The sequence below is a fragment of the Suricata suricatta genome, chromosome 11, assembly GCF_006229205.1.
Source record: "Suricata suricatta isolate VVHF042 chromosome 11, meerkat_22Aug2017_6uvM2_HiC, whole genome shotgun sequence".
NCBI lineage: Eukaryota > Metazoa > Chordata > Mammalia > Carnivora > Herpestidae > Suricata > Suricata suricatta.
Genome location: NC_043710.1, coordinates 24,768,775 through 24,795,065, shown reverse-complemented (window position 1 = coordinate 24,795,065; position 26,291 = coordinate 24,768,775). Strand labels below are relative to the sequence as shown.

Genomic DNA, 26,291 nt, shown 5'->3' with positions numbered 1-26,291 from the left:
AGGAAAACATGGCTCCACAAAGGCCATCTTCAGTCTCGCCTGCTGGTGGCAAGAGCCGGATTCTGAGTGTTGGCCATCTTGGAAGATTTCTCCTGGTTGCAACAGAGGGGATATTTGGATGCTTGTAAAGAATTTTCTAGAATCTCCAGACCAAAGGGAGAAGTGCAGATTGTGTCAAACTGTAATCATTGCAGGGTCTTGCTTTTATTTAACACAGAGTACTTTCTCTGAGCTTCCCATTTCCAAATACACCACCGCGGAAAGGCCTCTCAGCCGTAGCCCCTCTCGGCGAGCTAGTGCTCTCTTAGTCAATGACTACGTTTGATTTTTGAAGTACTCTGTTTCTTTGAGGTCAGGGGTTCCTTTCTGGAATGGTGTGCGATTTCCGCAGGCAGTTACAGCTCACCAGAAGGGCCAGGATGGGTCCCACTGAATGCTGGTTCCCTGGCCCTCTTCCAAGTCTCATTAAGTTTGATGGCTTTAGCAAGACAAAAAAATCCCATCACACACGCGCATACCAGACTGCTATTAGTGGGCCGAGAAGAACCTTCCGCCAAGTGAAGCAATTTCCTCCTTCTGTAATTAAAGCAATTTGGGGCTGAACGTATTTATGGGCAGACTCACTGAAGTGAGACAGAAGCATTTTACAGCGTGCAGGTCAGAGGAAGATCCGGAGGCCAGGGACACGACATCCTGGACACCTCTCCATCATAATGTGGCATTATGGGTGGTCTGGGCCCAGTCCTCGTGCTGCGTCCGGCACAGCATACGGCGGCGAGAAACCGAGGCACAGAGAAAGGAAGCAGTTTGCCCAGAGTTGGAGAGCAAACCAGCCAGTGGGCACGCGGGCCCAGGCCCGGCGTCCGCCTCCAGCGTCTGCCCCGGGAGGGTAGTGGGGCTGAGTTCATGGGGCTAGTGCCCTTCTCCAGACATTTGAGGGCTTTCTTGCTGGCATTGGAGTGTCATCGGTCATGCTTTCAGTTCTCCTCTGCTGCTTACATTTGCAGAGTTTTTCCAAAGTCACATTCTACCCCGAGACATTCCTGTCTCCTGCCAGCAGTCTGTTCAAGCCATTATGTCACACCCGTGTTACGGAAGTCTGCGGAGAGCTAGCGGCCCCAGGCTCAGAGCACCTGCTCCTGTGCCTCCCCTGCCCCGTCTTCCCCCAGCCTCCCAGCCCCTTCTTGTTCTTACTGATAGGAGGCCAGAACTCTCTGGAACAGAGATGTATATCTTCCAAGCTCAACTGGGGCTCGAGAGCAATGTTCAGTATCCCATTCAATTTGGAAGTGCTATATTCGGAATTCTAACAAGACGTGTGTAAGATTAGGGTAAGTTAAGGTGACAAAGCCATGGTCCCTCCTTGGTGTCTGCAGGCTGGGGCATTCCTGAGACTTGCACAGTCTGGGGGCTCACCCCACAGTTGACCGTCTGCCTTGTGAAAGGCCGAAGGAAGCCCACGGCTCGTGTCTGCATCGAGTGAAAGCCCAATGCCCTTTTCCTCCGGCACCTCTGTTCCTCCTCTCTGCTTCTTGAGAAGTGACTCTATTGTTTTTAAGTTTATTTATTTATTTTGAGAGAGAAAGCACGTGGGGGAGGGGCAGAGAGAGAGAGAGAGAGAGAGAGAGAATCGCAATGCAGGGCTTGAACTCACAAACTGCAAGATCACGACCTGGGTCGAAATCAGGAGTCAGACCCTTAACCAGCTGAGCCACCCAGGCGCCTCTCGGGCATCCTGTTTTATCCACAAAGAGAAGCAATCATGGCAGAAGTGCCACGAGTGACAGAATCTTGAGCTGAAGACTCGGGGTTAAAGGATCTTCTAAACCAAAGGAAGCAGGGAGATCTGCACTATCTCATCTTCTTCCCTCAGAGTCTGTGGAGAATGAGAAAGGGTTAAAAGCTTGTTTATTTGCCATCAGACAAGATGCTCTAGAAGAGCTCCAACCTCTCAGTCTCTGCTGTGGAGACCACGAGGGGGGTCTGTAATCATGACTGATTAGGAGTTTTCCTCCCCTGGAGCCAACAAAAAAATACAATTAGCCACGTCTTCCTTTATCTCCCTCATTTGTGTGTTCAATTAGTGCAATTGGACATAGATACTACTGCAAGAGAGCCTTGCTGAGATGATGGGGTGGCCAGCGAACTCTCGGAAATGATGCGTAGAATATTAATTGACAGGAATTCTGTCGGTGCTGTTCCATGGAAGCTTCTTCCCTGAGCGTCCAGGAGAGAGTTGAGGTTGGATTTAACACTAGTGTTTCCTTGTTGCTCTGGACAAAGGTGCCCCCGGAAGGGACACTTGATACAGAAGAACAACAGAATTAAACCAGAGGCCCTCAACTTTTGGCCAGGGATTATCTTATTTCCTCTAAACTTGGAAATTGTAACTTTGGGGAGGAAGACCATGGGGAGTCCAGAGAGCAAAATCCGTATGAAGAAAAGAGAACATTCATTTATAAAATACTGAGTGGTGATAATAATGCTTATATGGCTAACACAGTGTGCGGTAAGCATTGTGACGATAAGTAGGTTCTAAACCCACAATTTAAGGCCTATTATTACTTACTGGTTCTACAGACACTGTAAGTACCCGATACATGTGTGTAAGCCTGGACTTAGTGCTTAGAAGTGAGAGGAACAGGTTCTAAACATGACTGATGGGAATCCACCCCTCAAGAAATTTAGAATTCTCTTGGTAGGAAACTGGTTGTATCAGTAACTCTAATTTTTTTAAGTTTATTTATTTATTTTGAGAGAGGCAGAGACAGCATGAGTGTGGGAAGGGGCAGAAAGAGAAGGAGACCGAGAATCCCAAGCAGGTTGGTGTAGAGCCTGCTGTGAGGCTCGAACTCATGAAACCGTGAGATCGTGACCTGAGCTGAAACCAAGAGTTGGACACTTAACCCACTGAGTGAGCTCCTGAGGGGCCCCTGTGTCAGTAACTCTCTAGCAAGGGAGGGAATAAGTGTTGTGACGCAGATCAGGTGAGGGGCCGTGACAGGTTGTAGGAGAGAAAAGTTATTCCTCGTTGGAGGGCTGGGGGTTGGGGGAGAAGTCAGGGACAGAGTGGCTCAACGGCTCTGCCTTGAAGGCCGGCGAGGATGTGGACGGGAGGTCATGTTGGGCAGGATATAGGATACAGCAGACCAAGAGCACAGCAGCCGTCTAACACGGTTTACCTGGAGAGCCCCGTGACTAGCGAGGCTTCTCTCCACGCCAGCCCTCCTAAGTCAGGAGTTGACTTTACGCTTTGTTCACAATAGCTCCTGCTCACTGTCCCCTCAGCGTTCGCACCGGTGCCGTTGGCTGGGACCATGGTCTCATCTGAAGGCTCGACACAGAGAGGATCAATGGCCAAGCTCACTGTCGTATTTGCTGTCGGGATTCAGTGGGCGGCTGGGGTGAGGCCTCAGCTCCTCCCAGGCTGGCTCGCAGCTGGAGGCCTCCCTCATGTCCTTTCCGGGTGGACTTCTCTGTGGCGCAGCCCCCATCATGGCCCTCAGCACAGGTGGGGGAGGGAGAGAGAACAAGCACGAAGACAAAGCAAAGCCATAGTCTTTCTATAACCTGATGGCTCATGATTTCTCCCATAGCCTCTTCATGAGAAAAGGGGAAATAGGTCCTGCCCAACTCACAGGAGAGGGGTCACACAGGAACCCGAACGCCAGGAACAAAGAATCAGAAGCTGCCATCTTGGGGGTTGCCCACCACACGAGCAACAGGACCTGCCATCAGAGAGGGCCTCAGAGGCCTTGGTGTGAAGACTTTTAGGTTTTTTTAAAAAAAATGTTTATTCTTGGGGCGCCTGGATGACTCAGTCAGTTGAGCGTCCAGCTTCGGCTCAGGTCATGATCTCACTGTTCGTGGGTTTGAGCCCCATGTTGGGCTCTGTGCTGACAGCTAGCTCAGAGCCTGGAGCCTGCTTCAGATTCTGTGTCTCCCTCTCTCTCTCTAACCCTCCCCTGCTCATGCTATCTCTCTCTCAAAAATAAATAATACATTTAAAAAAATTAAAAAATGTTTATTCGAGAGAGAGAGAACCAGAGAGCAAGTGGGAGAGGGGCAGAGGGAGAGGGAGACAGAGGATCTGAAGGGGGTTCTGCACTGAGAGCTCAATGCGGGGCTTGAACTCATGAGCTGTGATATCATGACCTGAGCCTAGGTTGGATGCCTAATGGACTGAGCTACCCGGGCACCCTAAGACTTGCAGGTTTTGCTTTTAAGAGTTGCTAAACTGTGGAATGACCCATCCGCAAGCATTTCGTTGTTGTTTGAAAGGTTCTAAGAGGAAACACTTGGAAGTAGACCCCAAGTGGCCATCGTGGATCCTGACACATCTTGACAAGTAACACAGCCCACAGCTATTTAGGGGAAAGAGTTGTTTCCAGTTCTGAGGCTGGGAAATGCAAGCGTCTGAAGTACTTTCCGCCAGGAAGTAGACAAGTAGCCCCTCAAACAGACATGAAGGATCGTAAGGGTGTGCGGAAAGTTTACAGGAGCTGAGCCGGCCTGAAAAAGCTCCCTGTGGCCAAACGTTGGAACAACCTGAGTCACAAATGGAATAATAATAATATTGAATTATGGCTGGGAGAGTAAAATGCATATTTATGAGTCTATCTGATGCAAATAAATAACTGGATAAATAAATGGGAGGCAGGGGCCCATCTTCCTCAGAGAAAAATTCCAGCTAATGAATGCATAAGGTACGAGGGAAATTGAAAATCACCATTAGAACAGCACGGTAATAATTGTTGCAGGCACGATCCCTGACGAATACTAAAATTAGTGGGTAAGAGTCTAAGCGGAAGCAGGGTAGTTCTGTGGTTTTAAAGGCTCTCCACTGAGCTATGTATTAGCTGAACGGGAAAAAATAGTTGAGAGTGAAGGATCTGGGAAGATGCCGGCTTCGGTTACCCTCATGGTCACAGTTAACATTGTCAGTAGGTGGACATCACGCACCTCTGGTGGGAGGCTCCGAGGGGGGCAGGGCACCTCTGTGCTGATCTCCTCAGCAACACCTCTTTGCAGTCATGAAACTGCGTCAGAAAATCCTACACAGGCGGACGCTCTACAGAGCAATGCCTCAGTTTCTTCACAAGTGTCAAGGACGGGAAAGACTGAGAGGCCGTCACAGCTCAGAAGAGACAAATGCTCTGTAGGATCCTGGATTGGGGGGTAGGACAGAAGAAAGACATGAGTGGAGAACTGGAAAAGTCTGAATGAATCCTAGAATTTAATTAATATAATCGTTCTAAAGTGGCCTCTTTATTTCGACAGTTATTCTGTGGTCAGGCAGGGTGTTAACGTTGGGGACAGCTGGGTGTAGGGCATATGGGAACTTCTGTACTGGTTTCTGCAGTTCTCTTGTAAATCTAAACCTACCACAAAATAGAAAGTTAAAAAAATAAAGAGCTTGGCATATAGTAAGTGCTGTATAGTATTTATTAAATAGGCAAAATGGTACTTGGTTTTTAAAAATTGGTGTATTGCTCTGGTTCCTTAAGTGAAAAAAAATTTAACTAAAAATAACAGATCTTTAAAATGTGTAGTGAGGGGCACCTGGGTGGCTCAGTCGGTTAAGCATCTGACTTCGACTCAGGTCATGATCTCACAGTTAGTGGGTTCGAGCTCCACATCGGGCTCTGTGCTGGCAGCTAGCTCAGAGCCTGGAGTCTGTATTTGAATTCTGTGTCTCCCTCTCTCTCTGCCTCTCCCCTGCTCATGCTGTGTCTCTCTTTCTCTCAAAAATAAAAAATAAATAAAAAACACATAAAATGTGTAGTGGAAGTAATAGCTATTTGTTAATAGGTGCCTGGACTAGTTCTGGAAGCCCACACAAAAAGAAAATGGTACTGGGTGCCTGGGTGGCTCAGTCAGTTGAGTGTCTGACTTTAGCTCAGGTCATGATCTCACGTTTCAGGAGTTCGAGCCCCACATTGGGCTCCCTACTCTCAGCGCACAGTCTGCTTCAGGTCCTCTGTCCCCCTCTCTCTGCCCCTCCCCTGCTTGTGTGCTCTCTCTCTCAAAATAAATAAAACATTTTTAAAAATCTTTAAAAAAAATGGTACCAGTGGTTGCCTCTAGGGAGAGAACCCGGGTGACTAGAAGACAGAAATGGGAAACAGCTTCACTTTTCTCTACAAATCCTTTGTTCCCTGTGGAGTTTTGAACCAGGCATCTTTTACCTATTCAGAAAATAAATTTAAAAATATCTAAGCAGCCACGGAAGTTCCGACGTTCGCGGGCTCCCTGTCCATTCTCCAGTTACTCCAGCCCCATTGCAGGGACCCAGAATCGCCCTCCACCCAGGCTGTCCCCCAGTGGACGCTCACTAAACGGTTAATGAATAAGCAAGTGGCTCTGCTGGTGGCCTGTCACGGATTGGTCTGTGTCTCACATCTATCCTCGCGGGTCCTCCTATTTCTCTTCCTAAGGAGGCCAGCTTGGGCCCTCTGTCAGTGAGAAGGCTTTGATTTCTTCACTTTTTTGTTTTAACATGACCCCATTAGTGGTTCAGACTGCTTGCCTGAATTCTCTGGCCTGCCTTCCGTGTCTGGAAAGCTTTTGACAGGGATACACGGTTTCTACAAAAGCCCTGGGGATATGCGGTGACTGTTTCTTCTCTAAAGAATCGAGGAGGTCACTTTGAATCCCCCACTGCCTGAGACCCTGTAGTTACTCATTACGGAGCAGCCCGGTTCGTTGACCCGGTGCCCAGGAGGCCCTCTGGTGTTAGAACGGGCCCTCCAGCACCTTGTCTTGGAGAACATGAAAACCTCCGCCAGGCCCTCATTTCAGGAGACATAAATGAGTGACATCCCAGCACCTCTCAAAAGACAGAGTCAGACAGGATTGCCCGGCCACACAGGGAGGTGGTAGCAGCACAGAGCAGGCCGGTTGTTAGCCATTCCTGTGTTTCTTATCCTCAACTGAGACCAGGTCTTCCTTTTCCTGGGGGAACATCGCCTACTGTTCCCTGCTTCTAGAGGCAAGAAAAAACAAGAGCCAGTGGAGGCAAGGCAGGAAGGGGGGTGCTGGATTCGCTCCTTGGCTTCCCGATTTCTCTCTCGACTTTCTGGGTGGTTCTGTCACTTCATCATGATTGCCGCATTTTTATATATTTAGAGTAACTTCCCCAAGACCGCACGCTGGACGGAAGCAGCTGGTGTGCCTCTCAGCGCATCGCTCGTCACGTGTTGGTCTGCTCCAGAAATCAAAATTAGACCTGTGGGGGCCAGGCCGTCTGTATTTTGGGCTTTGTGTGCCCTAGAGCCTAGAACAACGCAGCTCAGCTGAAGTAGCATGAAAGCAGATGTAGACGCTATGTAGGAGAATGGCCATGGCTGTGTTCCAGGAAAAGCTTGTTTATGAAAAACAGGCAGCAGCCTGGCCTTCCCTGATCCCCCGGCTAGAGCATGGGGTGCTAGCAGGCAGATGGCTCAAGTCAGGCTGCGGAAGAGTCAAGGACCAGACCAGAGAGGCCTCGGGAGGCTGCTGTTCGGAACCTGGAGTTGGAGCCCAGTAGCAGCATCTTATTTCCTGCCTACAAATCTCTCTGAATGCAGCGTGGAGAATGGGGAGGAGCAAAGGTGGAAACTGGGAGGCCAGCTAGGAAGTCCATTGGGAATCCAGGCAACAGATCGTGGCAGCTTCCCAGAATTTGGGAACAGCGTCCGCAGCGCCCACCCCTGGACTGGAGTTGGACAGGAATGGGGAAAGGGAAGGCAGGAACCAGGGCTGCTGCTGGGACTTCCGACTCACAGGTGGCCGGGGATGGCCTGGTGGGGTGGTGATGGATATTTGATGATGGTAGCTGTTTCCTGGGCTCCCACTAATGAGATTTTATTTGCACTGACAATGGCATGCCTGAGGTGGATTCCTCCTCTCCCTGGTTTTTAAGGTTGGCTTGTCCCTGCAATGCTATTTGTGTATGATTACCCAGCACTCAACACACCCATCAAAGCGTCCCTGCTGCCCACATCCCGCTTGAGTTAGCAGTATCCCGCCCCGGCCGCTGACACCGCAGGCTCAACGGACCATAGTATTGTAGCTCGACGAGCCTCATTACGGGACCGGAAACCAACTGACCATCGAGTTGAAAGACTGTCTGCTGAGCATTTAATTTTGCAGCTCTCACCAGACACTGGAGGTAAAGAGATACAGTGCACAGTAGAAATAGTAATTCTGTGCAGCCCTCCTTACTCAACAGATTCCAGGAGACTCGTGTATCCGTTTTAAGCAAGCAGGTTACTTGTAGGAGCCCACATGCTGTGAGATCAGGGAGCCTGGGTGGCCTGGAGCTCCTCTGTGCACAGGAGAGAGGGTGTCCTGGACGTCTCCCCTCTGACACTTAGAAAGATTGGAATATTGATCCTACTTCTTGAGCTCGTCACCACGCCTCACGCCCCTCCCCCGCTGGCTCCCACCGGCTTTTGCTTTTCGGATCAGCAGCAAAGCAGGGGCTAGAGAACTCTTACCCCCTTCCTTCCCCTGCACTCTTCTCTTGACATTTTTTTAAGCCATTACCCAATTGAACAGAGTTCTAAAAAGGCCACCCAAGGGCCCCCGCTCCAATTACCCTCATCATCTGAGTTCCTATTAAAAAATGCCCTTTTCTGCCTTAAACAGCCAATTAAGTCCCTGATTCTTTAGCCAGTTCTGTAACTGCCCTGTACCTGTTTCTTGGCGGAGGCCATTTGCCACCTAACTCCCGGGGTTGTCACAGACACCCTTCCTCATCAGAGGCGGAGAGCAGGCTTGGAGGGTGGGCACAGTTCTTAGGCAGGCTCCGAGAAACTCAGGGATCGTGGGCGACTTCCTCTCTGACAAGACGCCCTGCTTGCTGGCAGCAGCAGCAGCTGGCTGTCTCGGTAGCATCTGCTGAAAAGGCGCAGTCTTTCAGGGAGGCCCCCCTGCCCCCTCTGCCCACGAGCAGGTGTAAGTGAGGGATGGGGAAGACCAGAAGCCCTTGGGTCTCTTGGAATAAGAACAACAGAGAATTCCCAGGAAGATGTCTGCTTTCTTCTGCTTTCAGTTTTACCACTTTCTCATGTTTTACTCCTCTCTCTCATGTTGCATTGGATCTTCCGGTGCTTGTCTCCTAGCTCTGGATGGTCCTAGAGTCCCAGCTCCGCAGATGGGTCCCCTAACTTCCCTCAGGCTCAGGCCAGGAGGGCTCCTGCCGTGGTCGATGTGATGTAGAATGGGCTGGCGGTGTGGATTTTCCCATCACCCTCTTCCAGTTAATTTTAGAAACTTGAGTTACCATGGTAATGGTTCAGTGGGGTTTTTCGTGGTTCTCTTTTGATTCAGTCATTTGTTGGTCTGCCCTTTAAATTAAACTTTTTCAGTCTGCAGCTAAACTGGGACATGAGATGTGCTTGGAATAGGGACCCATCAAGGTGCTGCAGCCCCAAAGGATGTTTGATTGTTTTTATCGAGAACGTCAGGATGGGTTGGGAAGGCCTTTGGTGCACCGTGGCCAAGCAGCTCCTGGATGCTCCCATGCTGGACAGAACAGCCATAGGCAGTCGAGGTAGTCACGAGGTGCTGGAGAGAAGTGGGTCCCAGTGCCTCTCCATGCATGGAGCTCCTCCAGGTTGAGTCTCTGCCGCTTAGACTGTGGAATCCCCAGCACGTGGCCTGACCCGCAGTCTGGGCTTCGTAAGTGGACAAACAGATGTGCGCCCGCCAGGCTTCCCTCCTCATCTCTTCCTTCCATCCTTGTTGAGAGCGTGGAGTTCTAACGGCTAGACCAGCAGGGAGTGTCAGTTCCCTTCCATCCTGGAAGGCCACACACAGCCTCTGCGTCCCTACAGTCCCGCTGTCCTCCCTGCCTTCCGCTGGGTAATGGCCCCTCTTCTCCACCAGTCAGCACTCACGAGCCCCTTTGTGACAGGGTGTGAGGGGACCAGCCTGCACAGATGCTAGAAAGTCACAGTAGCGAGCTCACAGCAGTTCACTTGGCTCAGATTTCATACATTAGCCTTTAATGTTCAGATCAGCTGTGTGTGGGGTACAGGTTTTCAGTCCCAGTTTTACAGAGGCTCACAAAGGTGAAGGACAGTGGCCAATGTCACTCATGTGGTCTAGGGCAAAACCAGAACTCTCAGCCGGCCACTGACACTCCCAAACATGGACTAATCGCCACGCATGATTAGGGGTACACCTGTCCCCATTCATGCTACACCTTACTTCCCTGTGTGAATGGACAGGTGCGTGGTAATAGTAGCAACTGTCTATGCAGACTGTACTGTCCGCATCCGGACTTCACCTGTGTCAGTGCTGGGACCCACAGGGCATTTATCACCCCGACTTTATAAGTGAGGGAGCCGAGCATGAGGCTTGCCCAGAGACTCAGGCATAAGTGGGATTTGGACCAGACTCAGGGACGAGGGTTGGATCGTTGCTGGAACACTGAATACACAGACCGACAATGGTGAGACCATGCGTAAAAGCAGAACTCTGAGGGGCACCCAGGCGGCTCCGTCGGTTAAGTATCCAACTTCGGCTCAAGTCCTGATCTTGCAGATCTTGAGTTTGAGCCTTCCATCGGGCTCTCTGCCCCTCTGTACACATGCACACACTCTCTCTCAAAAAAAAAAAATCCAAAAAAACCCCCAAAAAGCGACACTGTGATGCACAGCCTCCAGCAACCAGCCCAGGACACAACCCCATTAACTGCAGTAACCAGCCAGGAAGTGAAACAGTAACCCTGGTAGCAATGGGCCCAAAACATCCAAGACTTCACTAATAACTGAGGGCTCCCCTACTTTTTATCCTCATTTCCTGCCGAGGACCAACCAGAGAATGCCAAATGTGCACCCCTAATGAATCTCACAGGATCAGGACGCCCCAACCCCAGCTCCCCCGCCAGCCGCCCCCACGGGGCACACCTCACCACTGCTCTCCCTCCCACTCCTCTCTCTGCTCTGAGTCTCTGCCGGATTGCAGGCGATGGCGGCTGCCCCCCTGGCTACAGCAAGCTCTCAGTAGACAGCCTTGGCTGTCCTCCTTTGGGTGGTTTTCATTGATTCCCACACCCAGGGGGTGCGCCTGGATGCCAGCTGAGGGAAGGCGTGTGCCCGAGTGGGGTCCTGAGTGCAGGCGTGCGGTGCTGCCAGGCACCGAGCCGGAGGGGCTGCGGGCTGAACCTGTGCCGCCTGAGCCACCTCACCGCCAGCAGGATGTCATAGGGGCCCAGCAGAGGGAAGGAACCACATCATTCCTACAGAAGACTTCATGAAAGTCTTTGAGTGAAGGCCAGGAGGAAGGAAGGTAGAATTTGCTAGGCTGCGATGAGGAAGGGGGGGTGACGTTGCAGCAGAGAAGCTGGGGTCCCTGCGCTGGTTGCTGTCACTGCGCCCCCCACAGCCCATCCCCCACTTTTCCTCGATGCACACTCAGCCCCCGCTTCCCCGGGCTGCATCAGCAGGGCCTTCCTCTCCTCTGGCTTCCGGCGGCTGTAGCCCGTGCGAAGCACCAGCAGAAGGTAGAGGGGTGGCATCTCTGTTCCCCCTGCCTCTTGTCAGCTCTCCTAGGTGTCACCTGGTGCTGAGAAAGCCTTCCACTGTCCATCTTAAACTCTTCCAGTCTCCCTTTTTACTTTTTAACTTTTTTTATGTTTATTCATTTTTGAGAGACAGAGAGTGAGTAGAGGAGGGGCAGAGTGAGAGAAACACACACACACAGAATCCAAGGCAGCCTCCAGGCTCTGAGCTAGCTGTCAGCACAGAGTCTGATGCAAGGCTCGAACTCACAAACCTTCAGATATGACCTGAGCTGAAGTCGGATGCTTAACCAACTGAGCCACACAGTTTCCCTGTTTCACCCAGGAGGCGTTGACCCACTTGGACAGGCAGGAGGCACCGGGCAGGAAAGCTGTGGGTGTGCACCCTGTCCTAGGCCAGACTGGCCAGCGCCTAGGAGGGCCGGGGGATGGCAGCAGTGAGAGAAGGAGAGCGGAGTGGACTCTCACGGTGAGGAGCCGGACTTGGCCCTCGGGACGCGGGAGGTTCAGGCGTGGTTGTGAGCAGGGGCACGGAGCCAGCTCAGGTCTGCCCGTCACCACGGTCTGGGCGCCGTCTTGGCCCCTTCGGAGAGCAGCCCACGTGTGCCGTCACCACACTCCCAGCGCTGAGAGGCGGCGGGCCACTAGATGACTCCGGGAAAGGGTTGAGTTGCCCCCAACTAATTTGTGAGCAGGAAGGTTCTGGAAAAATGGGACAGTGTTTTTGTACACTGAACACCTGCACAGTTCTCTACAATCCTGAGCTCTGCCAGCTGCCCGTCGAATAACAAGATGACTGTCAGCCATGGGCGTGGTTCCACGTTTCGTGAGCAGATCCCCTCAAGAGACCTGAGTAGGGGACCTGTCCTTATATGTTGTGAATCTCTGGATGGTGGTCAGACAGACTAGGGCTCAGGTCCCAGTTCTGTCACTTCCTGGCTGCGTGGCCCGGGGCTGACGAGCTGACTTCTCTGAGACTAACTTCTCACCTGCGAGGCTAACCGAGCTCCTAGCCACGAAGCACTTGGCACGTGAGGCACTTAGTCTCACGTGGAACATCGCGGGTGTTTCTGGCAGGACAACACCCGGCGACGGAGACCTCCAGAGCCCCAGTGTTAGAGACCCTCTGCCCACTTCCAGCAGCACACTTTCACGGAGCCGCATCCAGGGCACTGGGGATACAGCAATGACCAATCAGAATACGGCTCTGCCCACCCAGAGGTACATTCCAGTAGGAAAGAGGTAATCCCATACAAATACAGCGGACAGTGACAGGTGGTGACAAGTGCTGTGAAGACATATAAGGCCAGGGGAGGGGATAGATGGGGAGGCTTGGCGGTGGCTCCGGAAGGCCTCCCACTAACACTGACTTAGGAATAGAGACTCAGGTAGGATAGAGTGTGAGTCATGCAGATGCCCAGGGAGTGGCATACAGAGCAGAGGGCACAGCAAGGGCAAAGGCCCTGGGGCAGGTGTGTGTTTGGAGTGTTCAGAACCCACAGAAAGGAGGCTGGTGAGTCTGTATGGCAAGAAGCTGGGGAAGAGCAAGAGTGGAGGCCATGGTGAAACTTTGGACTTTAAAAAAATTTTTTTTACATTTATTTATTTATGAGAGACAGAGGGACAGAGCGTGAGCAGAGGAGGGGCAGAGAGACAGGGAGACACCGAATCTGAAGCAGGCTCCAGGCTCTGAGCTGTCAGCACAGAGCCTGATGCAGGGCTAGAACCCACAGACCGCGAGATCATGACCTGAGCCGAAGTTGGCTGCTTAACTGAGCCACCCAGGTGCCCCAAAACTTTGGACTTTATACTGAGTCTGTGGGAAGCTGCTGGAAGGTATTGTGCAGAGGATTCACATCAACAAAGGCATTTAGGTTTTAGAAGCTAAAGGGGGCTAAGGGGGAAAAGGCTGGAGGGTAAGTGGGGGTGGGGCAGGGGTGACTGTGGCTGGGACAAGGGCACAGTGGTGGAAAGTGTGAGACCAGGATGAGGTCGTGGACTGCCAGGGGCCCGTGTGTAGGGTGCTGGCGAGGATCAGCTGTGTCTCGTGCTCCCCTTTGAGGAGTGAGTCCTTGACCCACCAGCTGGGACCGGAGCCTCAGAGCCTCAGACCCCGGTGCCTGCAGAACAGGTCTCCCTTCCCCCTGGGAGGCAGGGGGCCACGTTGTCAAGATTGTTCTGAAATCTCCAGATGAGGTGAATGCGTTCATGGTCAGTCAAGCTCCTTCTTGGAGGCCCCTCTTGTACTGCTTCTGTTAGCAGCCAGTTCCCCTAAATTATTCAGAAAGCCAGTTGCATTCGGAAACTCCAAGGCCGCACACTCAGCAGTTCCCTGGGTAATAAGGTCTCAGGGCAGGCGGAGCACCAGTGAGCTGATTCAGCAGCGGCCCTGATGAGCGTGCAGACCCGGAGAGCAGATCCGGGGCAGCCCGGGTCTCGTGCACATTTGAATAGAATCAGCTCGAAGACTTGTCTCATCAGGTGTCACCGTGCGAGGTTGGGGGGTGGGGGCTCATGCATCCCTCCTGATGGGAACTCGCATTTCACACTCTGCAGCTGCACAATGGAGGCTCCCAGTGCTTGGCCAGCATCAGTCAAGTGATTGCCTGCTGAACCCCAACCAGGCACGGGGAGGCTGCTACAGGAAGTGGGTGAGCCATTTGCTGCTTTCACCTCTTAAGGGGACATCTGCAGCTACAGAACTTCCGCTACCCCTCCCCCCCACTGCCTACAATAGGGCCAGGGATGCCGCTACCTGATTTGTGAAGAGACAACTTCCAGAATATTGGGAGTGTGCTTGTTTGGAATTCGATGGGTATTCTGTCCATCTCAGGTAGCACCGAGGTTGGTGAGATGGTCACATCCTCTTGTGAAGCATCATAGTGAACATTAGCCTAATAAAGCCTCTGACAAGTCCTGTATGGATAATGACTAGGGTTTGTTTGAGTACTTACTGAGTGCTAGATGCTGTTTTAAACTTTTGACACATATTTTGTCTTTTTATCCATAATCAACCCCGTGAGGTGGCTTCTACTTAGATGAGGGTTTTGATGTGCAGAGAGGAGAAGAAACTTGACCTAGGTCACACAGCTCATAAGTGACAGAGATCTGAATCTAAACCCCTGGGTTCCAGAGCCTGCACTCTGAACGGCTACCAAGAGAGTAGTTTTAATTTGTCCAGCCCAGTTTTCCTCACACCTGTTTGACCGAGCTCCCCATTTTCATGAACTGTCTTTTGCCATCTCAACTCACTCTTGGTTTTGGGCCTCAGATCCTGAGTGCAGATGCTAGTTGTGCCACCTGTTTGCTGTGTGACCCTCAGTACGTTACTCAACCTCCCTGGGCTTCAGTTTTCACATCTTGATTAGCAGCAGGAAGACCAGGCTTCACTCAACTTCAAAGTTACCCTCATCTTATTCAATGTTTGAGTCTCTCTGTAAATGAGACTATAAATGATCCTGTCCCAACGTTAGTTTATAGCTAGAAAAAAGTACTCGTGGAGTACCTACGTCTTCATAGGATGGCATGGCCCCAAGGAGGACTCCCAGGAGAGAGCCTGGCCTCGGACCACCAGGAGCGCCTCCTCAGAGCAAGAGACATGTGTGAAAAATGAAAGTGAGTCCTGGGTAAAGAGGTGGGGGTTCTGGACCCAGGCGCCTGGGCTCCTCCTGGTTTCTCCGCTCAGAAGCTCATGGTCGTTGTGAACCATAACTGAAGCTTTGGACCACGTGGGCAAGTTCCTTCACGCCCCTATGTTCCCATTTCCTCGTCTGTAAAATGGGCTCCTTCTTAGGATGGCGTATTGTTTCCCGTGTTTGCTGTTACGGACCCCCGCAGACTAGAGGGCTTAAAACAACAGAAATGTGTTCTCTCACCGTTGTGGAGGCCAGAGGCCTGGGGCGTAAGTGTTCGCAGCGTTGGCTCTTCGTGGAGGCTCTGAGGGGAGTCCCTCCACGCCTCTCTCGGCTTCTGGTGGCTGCTGCAGTCCCAGGCTGTCCTAGGCTTGGGCTACATGACTTCAGTCTCTGCCTCCATCTTCACATGGCCTTCTCCCTTGTCTTGGTCTCTGTCTTCTCCTTTTCTCTGTCTTATAAGGACACTTATCATGGGATTGAGAGCCCACCTAGTTCAGGATGATTTCATCTGGGTAACTTTACCTTAATTATATCTACAGAGACCCTTATTCTAAAGTAATTCCTTCCCCCCCCCCCCGTTTTTTACTTATTTTTGAGAGACAGAGAGAGAGAGAGCACAAGCAGGGAAGGGTCAGAGAGAGAGGGAGACACAGACTCTGACACAGGCTCCAGGTTCTGAGCTGGCGGCACAGAGCCCAACACGGGGTTCGAACCCATGAACCGTGAAATCATGACCTGAGGCGAAGCCAGATGCTTAACCGACTGAGCCACCCAGGTGCCTGAGACCCTTATTCTAAATAGATCACATTCTGCGATTCCAAGTAGACACCTCTTTGGGTGGGGGGACAGCATTGAACTCTCCCTGGCCTGGACTTGGGTGTGGCCGTGCCAGTGGGGCCCAGAAGCAGAGACTGGAGATATGCTGCACAGCAGAAATCGGCCACACATGCTGGCTCCGTGTGGGTGGACAAAAGGAGAGCATGCAAGGCAACCTGAATGTTCAAACCCGGGGGAAGAGATGGCCAAGGAAGTGACGGGCCTCTGGGAGTCTGTCCTAAGAAATTGCACCCATGAACATAGGTCATAGGTCATTGTGTTGGTCACCAGCTGTAGCGTGGTGGACGGAAGCAGCCGGGGCCCACCCTCGTGGCTCTCACTGTCTGCTTGGCCTCCCTGAATGTTGTAGCATTGTCGGCTATAGCACAAAACACACACACACACACACACACACACACACACACAACAAGGCAGCCTAAATGTACGTCACATCAGGATGTTGAGTAAGTTGTGATGCACACATATAGGGGGATGCTTCACAGCTGCTCTTTAACAAAGGCGTGGGTAGATGAGGAAAGATGTCCACATGCAGAAATATCTGGAGAGCCGGAACAGAAGTACCTGTGTGTGGACATCCATAGAGGAGTTTTGAAGGATTTACACTGTGGATCAAGAAACTACAGCCAGTGAGTGAAATCCGAGCCACTGCCTATTTATGGAAATAAAATGTGAATGGGACACAACTGTCCTCATTCGCCAGTGTTTCCTCAGCCCCCTTTGTGCTACACCAGGGGAGCTGAGTAGTTATGACCGGAACTGTGTGACCCACAAAGCAGGAAATACCTTCTCTCTAGCCCTTGACAGCAAACGTTTGTCAAACCCTAGTCTGCACCAAACTCTTTAACTGCTGTGTCCTAGTAGGTTTGGGGAGTGGGGGAAGCTGTGTGAACATTTCTATTTTGCTTTTAATTTTAATGGATTTTTGTAATTAGAAATAAGTTTCAGCTGGGAAGAAAAACAAGCAGAAGGGATGTAAGGGATGCACGCTACCTGATTTTGAGACGTATAAAGCTCTAGTTATCAACACACTTAGTGGCATAAGAGCTGGTATATGGTTCAGTTAAACAGAAGAGAGAATCTAGAAGGAGACCCAGACTTGTATGGTCAGCTGATTTTCAACAGAGGTGCCGAGGCAGTCCAGTAGGAAAGGATAGGCTTTCAACAAATGACTCTGGAGCAATTGAATATCTAAAGGGAGGTAGAAAAAGAACATTGAACTTCATTTTGTACCATGAACAAAAATTAAGTTGCAGTGGGTAGGAGCTGTAAATGGAGGAGCTAAAGCTGTAAAATCTGTTCCAGGCAAAGATTTCTTGGATAGAATACCAAAGCAGGAAACATAAGAGAAATAATTAATACAATAGACTTCCTAAAATATTTTAAACACTTATCTTCAAAAAGACACTGTAAAGGAAGAGATAGGCCACAGACTGGGGAGAAAATATTTTCAGAACATATTTCTGGAAAAGGGATTGTATCCCAAAATGTACAAAGGATTCTTAGTACTCACTAAGTGGCCAGATGACTGAGTTTTAAAATGGGCAAGAGATTTAAGTAGACACTTCACCAAAGGAGACCTACACATGGTAAATCAGTGCGTGAACAGAGGCCCAACATCATTAGTCCCTGGGAAATGCAACCTAGAACGTCCGTGAGCTATCACTCAATACCTACTGAAATGGCTACGGTTAAAGACTAGCCACATTATGTGTTGGCGAGGATGCGGAGCGTCTGGGGGGAGGCCAAATGCTGCAGCCACCTTGAAGAAACAGTGTGAGAGCTTCTTAGAAGAAACGTACACTCCCTATAGGACCCAGCAGCCTTACCCCTAAATATAAACCCAAGAAATATGAAAATATTTGTCAGCACAACGACCTGCATGCCAGAAACTGGAAGCCACCAACGTCCCTCTTTCAACACAAATTGTGATCCCTGCATTCAACAGGATGATACTCTGCACTTAAAAATATTTTTTAATGTTTGTTTTTGAGAGAGAGAGAGAGACACTGAATCCCAAGCAGGCTCCAGGCTCTGAGCTGTCATCCCAGAGCCTGATGTGGGGCTCCAATTCGGGAACAGTGAGATCATGACCTGAGCCAAGGTCGGACGTTTAACCAACTGTGCCCCCCCCCAGGCGCCCCAACTCTGCATTTTCAAAGAGGCAAGTGCTAACACCTAGGAACATGGTTGAATCTCAGAAGCATCATGCCAAATGAAGGAAGCCAGACACGGCAGGCTACGTACTGTGTAATTCCAGTTACGTGACTTTCTGGAAAAAGTGAGTCTCTTTGGACAGAACACAGACAAGTGTTTTCCAGGAGTGGTGAGTTGACAGCAGAGGACCACGAAGAACTTCTGGGGATGAATGGAGAGGTTCTAGATCTTGTCTGTGGTCGTGGTTATGCAACTGCCTCATTTTGTTCAACTCTAACTGCACATTTTGAAAGGGTGCATCTGATTGTGTGTGTGTTATACATACTTCAATCAACTTGACTTTTTAAAATATGTAATCTGGAGAAAAATAGACTTTAAAAATACTTTTTTATAAAAGGCACCCAGGAATTGATTTTTCAGAGGAGGGATAAGGAGTCTGCTTGAACGGGGCAGCGAACATTCCCACAGGAACTCTGGATCCCGGGGATCAGGCTTGGGCGCCATTCTCGGGGAGCGGTGAGTCAGTCGAGGGCCTCAGGTGAGTGAGCAATGGTGAGGCACGAACCCCAAGAGGCCCGGGGCATACGTTACAGGGAGAGAAGGAAGGAAAACGCAGACGGCGTACACTGCAGGCAGTGTGGGCAGTGCCAGCGTCGGTGGACAGTAGGCATGGCTTAGAATGGATAACACAGCACAAAGAGTAGGAAGAAAGGGGTGAAGAAATCTCCCTCACCTCTGCTCCCACGCTGGGAGCCGCCAGCGTCACCAGTCCTGGGTGTCCTCCTGCAGATGTTCCATACATCCTTGCACCCGGGGGCTCAGTCGGTTAAGCATCCAACTTCGGCTCAGGTCATGATCTTGTGGCTCACGAGCCTGAGACCTGCATCGGGCTCTGTGCTGACAGCTCAACATGGGGCTCGAACTCACAAACTGTGAGATCATGACCTGAGCCGAAGTCGGACACTCAACTCACTGAGCCATCCAGGTGCCCCATGTATTCTTTTAATTTAATTTCTTTTAATGTTTATGTATTTTAGAGACAGAGCGAGTGGGGGAGGGACAGAGAGAGAGAGAGACACAGAATCTACAGCATGCTCTAAGCTCTGAGCTGTCAGCACAGAGCCGACACAGGGCTGGAACCCATGACCCATGAGATCATGACTTGAGCTGAAGTCACGTAACCAACTGAGCCACCCAGGTGCCCCTCCATGCATTCTTTATTGAACTTCGTTTCTTTTCACATATCAGGATGTCTTTCAGATTGTTCCACATCAGTGTATGTAGAACTACCCTCAGTTTTCCGATAGGTGTGGTATTGTATGGATGCCACAGTTGATGGTTAATTTGCCCAGCCACAGCTGATAGACATTTAGATCATTACTGATATGTGTGCTATTTCAAATGCTTCAGTGAATACTCATATTAAAAAGCTATTTCTCATTTGTGTGAGTATCTCTGTTAGATCCATGAGAGCGGAATGGCTGCGCCAAAGAATACACGCATTTTTATTTTGCTGTGTGTGGCGAACTGCGTCTCCACCCCGGGCTGTACCAGGTCATCCTCCCGCCAACCGGGCGTGAATGATGACACCTGTTTCCCCCAGACCTGGGCAGCAGAACGTGACATCACACTGTGTGTTTGCCAGTGTGCCTGGTGAGAATCGCATCTCCTGGGAAATCTGATTTGCTTCTGGAGGAAGGAGTATTTAAAGAAGCAAGGGAACACCCAGTCATGAGCGTTGGCTGTTTTGTGTCAGGCCAGACAGCGCCTCCCTGTGAATTAGAAAAAGGCACTCCTCCTCAGGACACCTGACTGCCACCTGCCAGAAGACTGTCGTGATAACCGTACAAATCTGGGATGACTCGGAGGCGAAGGCACCCTGGAGCTGGGGACAAGCAGTACCACGGGCAGCGGCAGGGGCTCTTGAGATCACCACTCTGGGTGGCAACCAGATTGCCCGCGATTAATGTAGCGGAAGGAGCAGATCCAGCACAGGAATTCAAGCTGTCTGACAGCAGAGCAGGAGGGCATTAGCTTGAGGGACAGCCAGAATAAATGGAAACTTCATTATCCATGGATTATGCACTTAGAACTCGGGTCCCCGGCAACTCTGATATTCGTAATTTGGCCAGCGGGCTCATTAAGCTCTTAAGAAAAGTGAATCTAGTTAATGAATTAATACAAGATGACATTTTACACACCGAGCAGAAACGAGACCGGCACCACTGAGTTATGTAACATCGTAATTTCTCGAGTGAATGTGATTGCCGCTTCTCGCCTGCCAAAGTGGGCAGGTCCGCAGAGAGCCTGCTTTCGCAGACATAAATGAGACGGTTGAGATCTGCAGTCATTTCCCATTCATTTTAAAGCGCTCCCTCTCGTGTTCTTAAAACTTCAAGTGGTTACAGGAAAGTTCGTGTTTTAAAATCTCTGGACCCATCTGCTTTCCCGATGAAAATCCGCCTGCTTTCATATTTTAGGAGACCTATGGTCCTAAAAAGGAACTCACTCCATCCTTACCCTCCCTTCCCCACCCCCTCTCCCGCGCCCCTGCCAGAGGGGGACTCCCCCAGCCTCTGCCTCTGGTCCAGAGAAGTTGGTGAGGAAAATGGAAAGAATGCGAGCACTCGGAATTAGCACTTGCCAGCTGGGGGTGACGACACGTTCTGGGGTGGGTGGTGGCGAGAGTAGCAGAGCCACGTGCGTGTACTTAGTGCCAGGGAGCCGCATCCTCCCAGAGGGTGAGAATGGCAAATTTTATGTTACATATATATTTTACCGCAACAAAAAAGCAAAGAGAACTAGCATTAACTGAGCACAAACACTTGCCAGGCACTTTGCATATATATTGAATTTTATCCTCCCGGTAATCCAAGGATCTGGCTACTGGTTTTACCCAGAACTGCCACTGCCGCCATTTTAAAGATGGAGGCGGCTGAGGTTCATGGAAGTGCAGTAACTTGCTTCAGCAGCAGCGAGAAGTGACGGCCCCAGGGGACGCCTGGGTGGCTCAGTTAAGTGTCTGACTGCGGCTCGGGTCATGATCTCCAGGTTCATGAGTTGGAGCCCTACATCGGCCTCTGTGCTGACAGCTCAGAGACTGGAGCCTGCTTCTGATTCTGTGTCTCCCTCTTCTCTCTGCTCCTCCGCCCTGCTCACTCTCTGTCTCTCTTTCTCAAAAATAAATAAACATTAAAAAAAAATTAGAAATGATGGCCCCAAGATTTAACGCCACAGCTCTGGGCTTGACATCACAGAATGAAGATATTTTATTTTAAGCCTGGGTTCTGAAACAGACGCACATACGAGCCCCCCACCCCACTTTTAGCTCTCGAAACTGAGAGCAGACAGAACTCCAGCAGCGCCCCTGAGGGTCACAGCGCATCGACTGGAGAAAAATCCGGAACTGCCTCCCTCCCTCAACTGCCTGCAGCGCGCTTCTGCGTGTGGTCTAGGATCTGACTTGCCTCTTTCTGGGTGGTTCCTCATGGAAACAGAGACCCGCAGGAACATCATTGCTTTTCATTCACGTTTGAGTGTGGCCAGAAAGCAATGAACACAGAGCCCGGAGCTCGAGGGAAAAAATCTTCGTGCGTCTCAGATTAGGATTGTTTGGGAGAATCAAGATGTTTATATCAGGAAAGGAGAGAAGGTAGTGTGTTCCCCAGCATGTGGTTGTTTTTGTTTTGCTTTTAATGTTTACTTTTGAAAGAGAGAGGGAGACCTAGAATTCAAATGGGGCACCAGGCTCCAAGCTGTCAGCACAGAGCCCAACATGGGGCTCGAACCCACAAGCTGTGAGATCATGACCTGAGCCGAAGTCGGATGCTTAACCGACTGGGCACCCCCACCCAGCATGTGGTTTTTTGACAGACAGGTATCTAGGTTCTAGCCCTGGACTCCTCTACTTGCATTTTACGTGAATGTAGACAAGTTAAATCACCTCTGATCGCTCTGCTGTCTGGAAGTTAGGAATAATAAAATACTAATAACACTTGCCTTACCAGGGTGTGTGAATACATGTTTGTTTCCACCGAGCTGAAGGCATTTATGGAGTGCCTGCTCCGTGCCAGCCGCCATCCTGCACAGCGGGGATGCTGTGGCGAACAGGACAGGCGCACACCTAGTGACTAGGGATTGGGACGCTTGGCCCGGCTTTGGGACACAGGGCTCGGGTGGACCGGGGGGCGCTGCACCCAGTGGTACTTTCTGTCTATGTCTCGGCCTCCCTGGACCCGCCCAAACCTCAATGCTTCAGAGCTCGAACACGCACAGGGGGTGGCCACCAGAGTGGCTCACTTGGGCCGTATTTTGATTATTCTTCCAGGTGGGCCACGGCAGCGGTAGTTGTGGTTCTTCTGCAGAGATGAGGAGACGCCACTCTGGTTTCCTAGGGCCAGCCTGGACCTTGTCTTGTTGCCACATGTGTCTTGATAGCCGGAAAGGCCCTCCCTGAGAATGTGAAACATGGCTTGGTATGCGATTGCAGAGCGGGGGATGTGGGCAAGCTGCCAGGGGTAGGACGTGCACCAGACCGTTGCTTGCAGACTGCCCGGCGAGTCTGGGCTGCAGGACAGAGCGTTAGGGGCCAGGCTCTCACGTCCGATCACTGGGCTCCGATCACACAGCGCTCATTTCATCTTAACCCCATGACCCTCGTTAGGGGACCCAACCCTCTGAGACTCCCTTTCCTCATCTGAAAAAGAAGGCGGTTACAGCATCTCGTTCATGGAGTCGCCACGAGGCAAGGAGATGGGACAAAGCCTGTGTCTGTGGGTCTCAAACACGCACCTTCGGAGCGCAGTGTGTCAGCTCTTACAAGCGCTCGATCATTATTCACGCGTTTCATGCTCCCGACAGCCTGGGAGGGGGTCACTGTTACTCTCCCCAGTTTACAGATGAGGAAATCACAGCACAGAGAGGTTGGCCACTTTCCAAGGGGGACATGGACAATAAGTTCATTCATTTGTCGCATGATTGAATGAATGAATAAGTGAATGAGGCTGAGACTTGAACCTAGTCCAGCTCCCGAGTGCATGATGCTGGCCTGTGCTATGCCGGCTCTTAAAAGCTCCAGACAAGGGCTGGTGTAAACTAAGCACTTGGCGGACGGAGGGACCCCAGGCACACCAACCGCTGCTCTTCATAGACCTTGTATTATGAGTTCCCAGGGAATTTCCAGCCCTGGGCAGCCATTAGTCTGTTTTCTGTCTCTGTACATTTGCCATTCCTGGACACTCCCTGTCAGTGGGTGCACACAGTGTGTGTGTGTGTGTGTGTGTGTGTGTGTGTGTGTGTGTGTGTGTGTATGTGTATGTGTGTGTGTGTGGCTTCTTTTGTCTGGCTTAATGGTTTTGAGGTTCATCCGTGTTGTCACATATACCAGTACTTTCTATGGCCAAACAGCATCCCATCGTGTGGCCATCCCACCTTCTGCATATCGATCACCCGTCACTGGACGTGGAGTGGGGGTGGGGAGAGGTTCCTCTTTGCGGCCGCCGCGAATCGTGCTGCTGTGAACATCTGCATGGGCTTCCTGGGCCTGACTCTCATACAGACTGTGAGCCACACCGGTAACCGCCCCCCTCTCTTCTCCCCTCTGGGGCTCCACAGAACCGGGCAGCGGACAGGTGTTTGTGACCTCAGAGAGCCAGCTCGTGTACTACCCCAGCATCACCTACGCCATCATCGGCAGCTCCGTCATCTTTGTGCTGGTGGTGGCCCTGCTGGCCCTGGTCCTGCACCACCAGCGGAAGCGGAACAACCTCATGACGCTGCCGGTGCACCGGCTGCAGCACCCCGTGCTGCTCTCCCGCCTGGTGGTCCTGGACCACCCCCACCACTGCAACGTCACCTACAACGTCAACAACGGCATCCAGTACGTGGCCAGTCAGGCCGAGCAGAACGCGTCGGAAGTGGGCTCCCCGCCCTCCTACTCAGAGGCGCTGCTGGACCAAAGGTGCGTGCTGGACTGGACGGCAGAGACGGGGGAGGGAGCTCACTGGTGGGGAACTCGGAAGCCATGCACACACCTGGGGTCCTGGTGCCTGCCAAGAGCCTGCGCTCAGCCACAGATCGCGCCGACAGTGTCTGACATTTACTGGGTCCTGGCAAAACAGTACCATCTCATTTACTCCCCTCTGCGTGCCACTGAGGGAGGTTCTCTACTTGCCTCCGTTTTACAGATGAGGAAACTGAGGCTGTGGGATGTTAAGTTACTCGTCTGAGGACATAGAGCTAAGATCCTGGCCAGCTCAGTCCTGCGCCTCCCTAGTAACGCCACACTGCACACTGCCAGGCCGTAGTAGAGGTGGTTGGTATTGTTGAATCCATGAATTCAGTGAATGAGTGAATGAATGAATGAGTTCCTTGTTTGCCTTCATTTATAAAATAAAAGGAGTGGAATAGAGCACTGTCAAGCTTTTGTAAAACAATAGGATCCTCATTTCAAATGGAGCGCCCTGGAAATCCCAATCAGAAAGTCAAAAAGCAGAATTCTATATCAAACGGAGCAGGTGGTGGACCCGCTCACCCTCTCCTCCCTACTTTGGTGACCTCCAGGGTTTCCCAGAGAACCCATTTCGGAAGTTCACTTTGATTCTAAGATTCTCGTACTCTCTTCTTCTGAGCCCAGGGCTTGCCAGGTGTGGCGAGAGGCATTTTGCAGGCCTTGTTCCCAGGCTGACTGGGCCCCTCTTGGCCCCTCTCCAGTGGCAGCTCTCATTATTTAGTCTTTGTTTCTCCTTCTCATAAAAGGAAAATGTCACTTTAGTGGGCTCTGCTTAAGGACATCGTTGCAAATAAGTGTAAGTGACCAGAACCTCACTCACTGCTCATGACCTCTTTATTTGGACCATCCAATGTAGAAGAAAGTTTAAATTGCTGAATCTGGAGATGGAGCACCTGGGTTTCAATCCCAGAACTGCGGCTTACTAGTTATTTGTGGTCCTCTGCAAGTCACTTAATGCTCCCTTGCCTCAGTTTCCTCCCCAGTGCAATGGCCTACCCTTAGTGCTCATGTGAGACCTAAATATGTAATGAATGTAAGGCGGGGGGCATGGCGCCTGACTCACAGTAAGCCTTCTGGAAGGGCTGCAAATCAGTCTCTGCTGTTAAGTTATTGCACTGCAAGCAAGGTCATTACTGTCCGCTTCTGCAGAGGGCACTGAGTCATTGAGAAGATACCCTCTCGCCCAAGTCCACACAGCAGTCCACACAGAGTGTCCCTGGCCAGGCCACCGAGGACAAGGCGAGGGGGTGCTTGGCTTCCTCGCCCCAGGCCCGCTCACAGGATGTGGTTTTGACACTGCCCATTCGGCACTAGCCAGCCTGTGCACACTGACCTTTTTCTGTTCCCTTTGTCATGTCACAGGCCAGGGGTCTTCCTAGAGCTTGGAGAGCCACCCACTTGCGGGACATATCAGCATCCCACAACCTGGGGCGGAAGGTGGGGTGCCCTCCTTGCCTTGGATCCTAACACATGGCCCTCCCTCCTCTGTCCCCTGCCTCTCCCGCCCCATCCTGCCTTCTCCCTTGCAGACCCGCGTGGTACGACCTTCCTCCGCCACCCTACTCCTCCGACACCGAGTCTCTGAACCAAGCGGACCTGCCTCCTTACCGCTCGCGCTCCGGGAGCGCCAACAGTGCCAGCTCCCAGGCAGCCAGCAGCTTTGTGAGCACGGAAGACAGCAGCCATGGCCAGGGGCAGCCCGGCCCTCCGGAGAGCGCCTTGGGGCCCAGGGACTCCGCGCCTGGCCAGGGCACCGCCGATGTATAAATCGGCACTCCCAAAGTCCATGTGGGTTAATCTGCTCTGACTTGGTACCATCCTAACAACTTAGCTCGCGGGGAGCTCCTCAGGGTGCCTTGAGGAGGGATTCCAGGTGTCAGCTGTCTCTCTGTCCCCTTCCTCCCCTCTCCCCCCACCCCTCCCCAGATTTCAGGGATGTTCTTTAGAAGGAGATCTAGTGCTTTTCTGGCCTCTCAGGTGACACAGTGTACTGTGCATCTTTTCTGGGAGGTCACATGGCCTATAGGGCCCGGGATCGTGAGCTCACTTGCCACGTCATTGTGTCACTGGTGGAATGTTGCAGAGTAGGCGATGTAAGCTTGCAGGTGGCGGGAGAAAGTGGCCGATCAGGAGCCCCAGGAAA

At 51.5% G+C, this 26,291-nt stretch overlaps 1 protein-coding gene across 1 annotated transcript in view; it reads left to right on the top strand.

Moving 5' to 3' along the window:
- The window catches only part of LDLRAD3 (low density lipoprotein receptor class A domain containing 3), a 155,527-nt gene extending 129,594 nt beyond the window's left edge, over positions 1-25,933 (top strand). The window contains exons 4-5 of the mRNA XM_029914933.1: positions 23,752-24,097; positions 25,678-25,933. Of these exons, the coding sequence (XP_029770793.1) occupies positions 23,752-24,097; positions 25,678-25,915 (584 nt within the window). The 3' untranslated portion in view covers positions 25,916-25,933. The remainder of the gene's footprint in view (positions 1-23,751; positions 24,098-25,677) is intronic.
- The last annotated feature ends 358 nt before the right edge of the window (positions 25,934-26,291 follow it).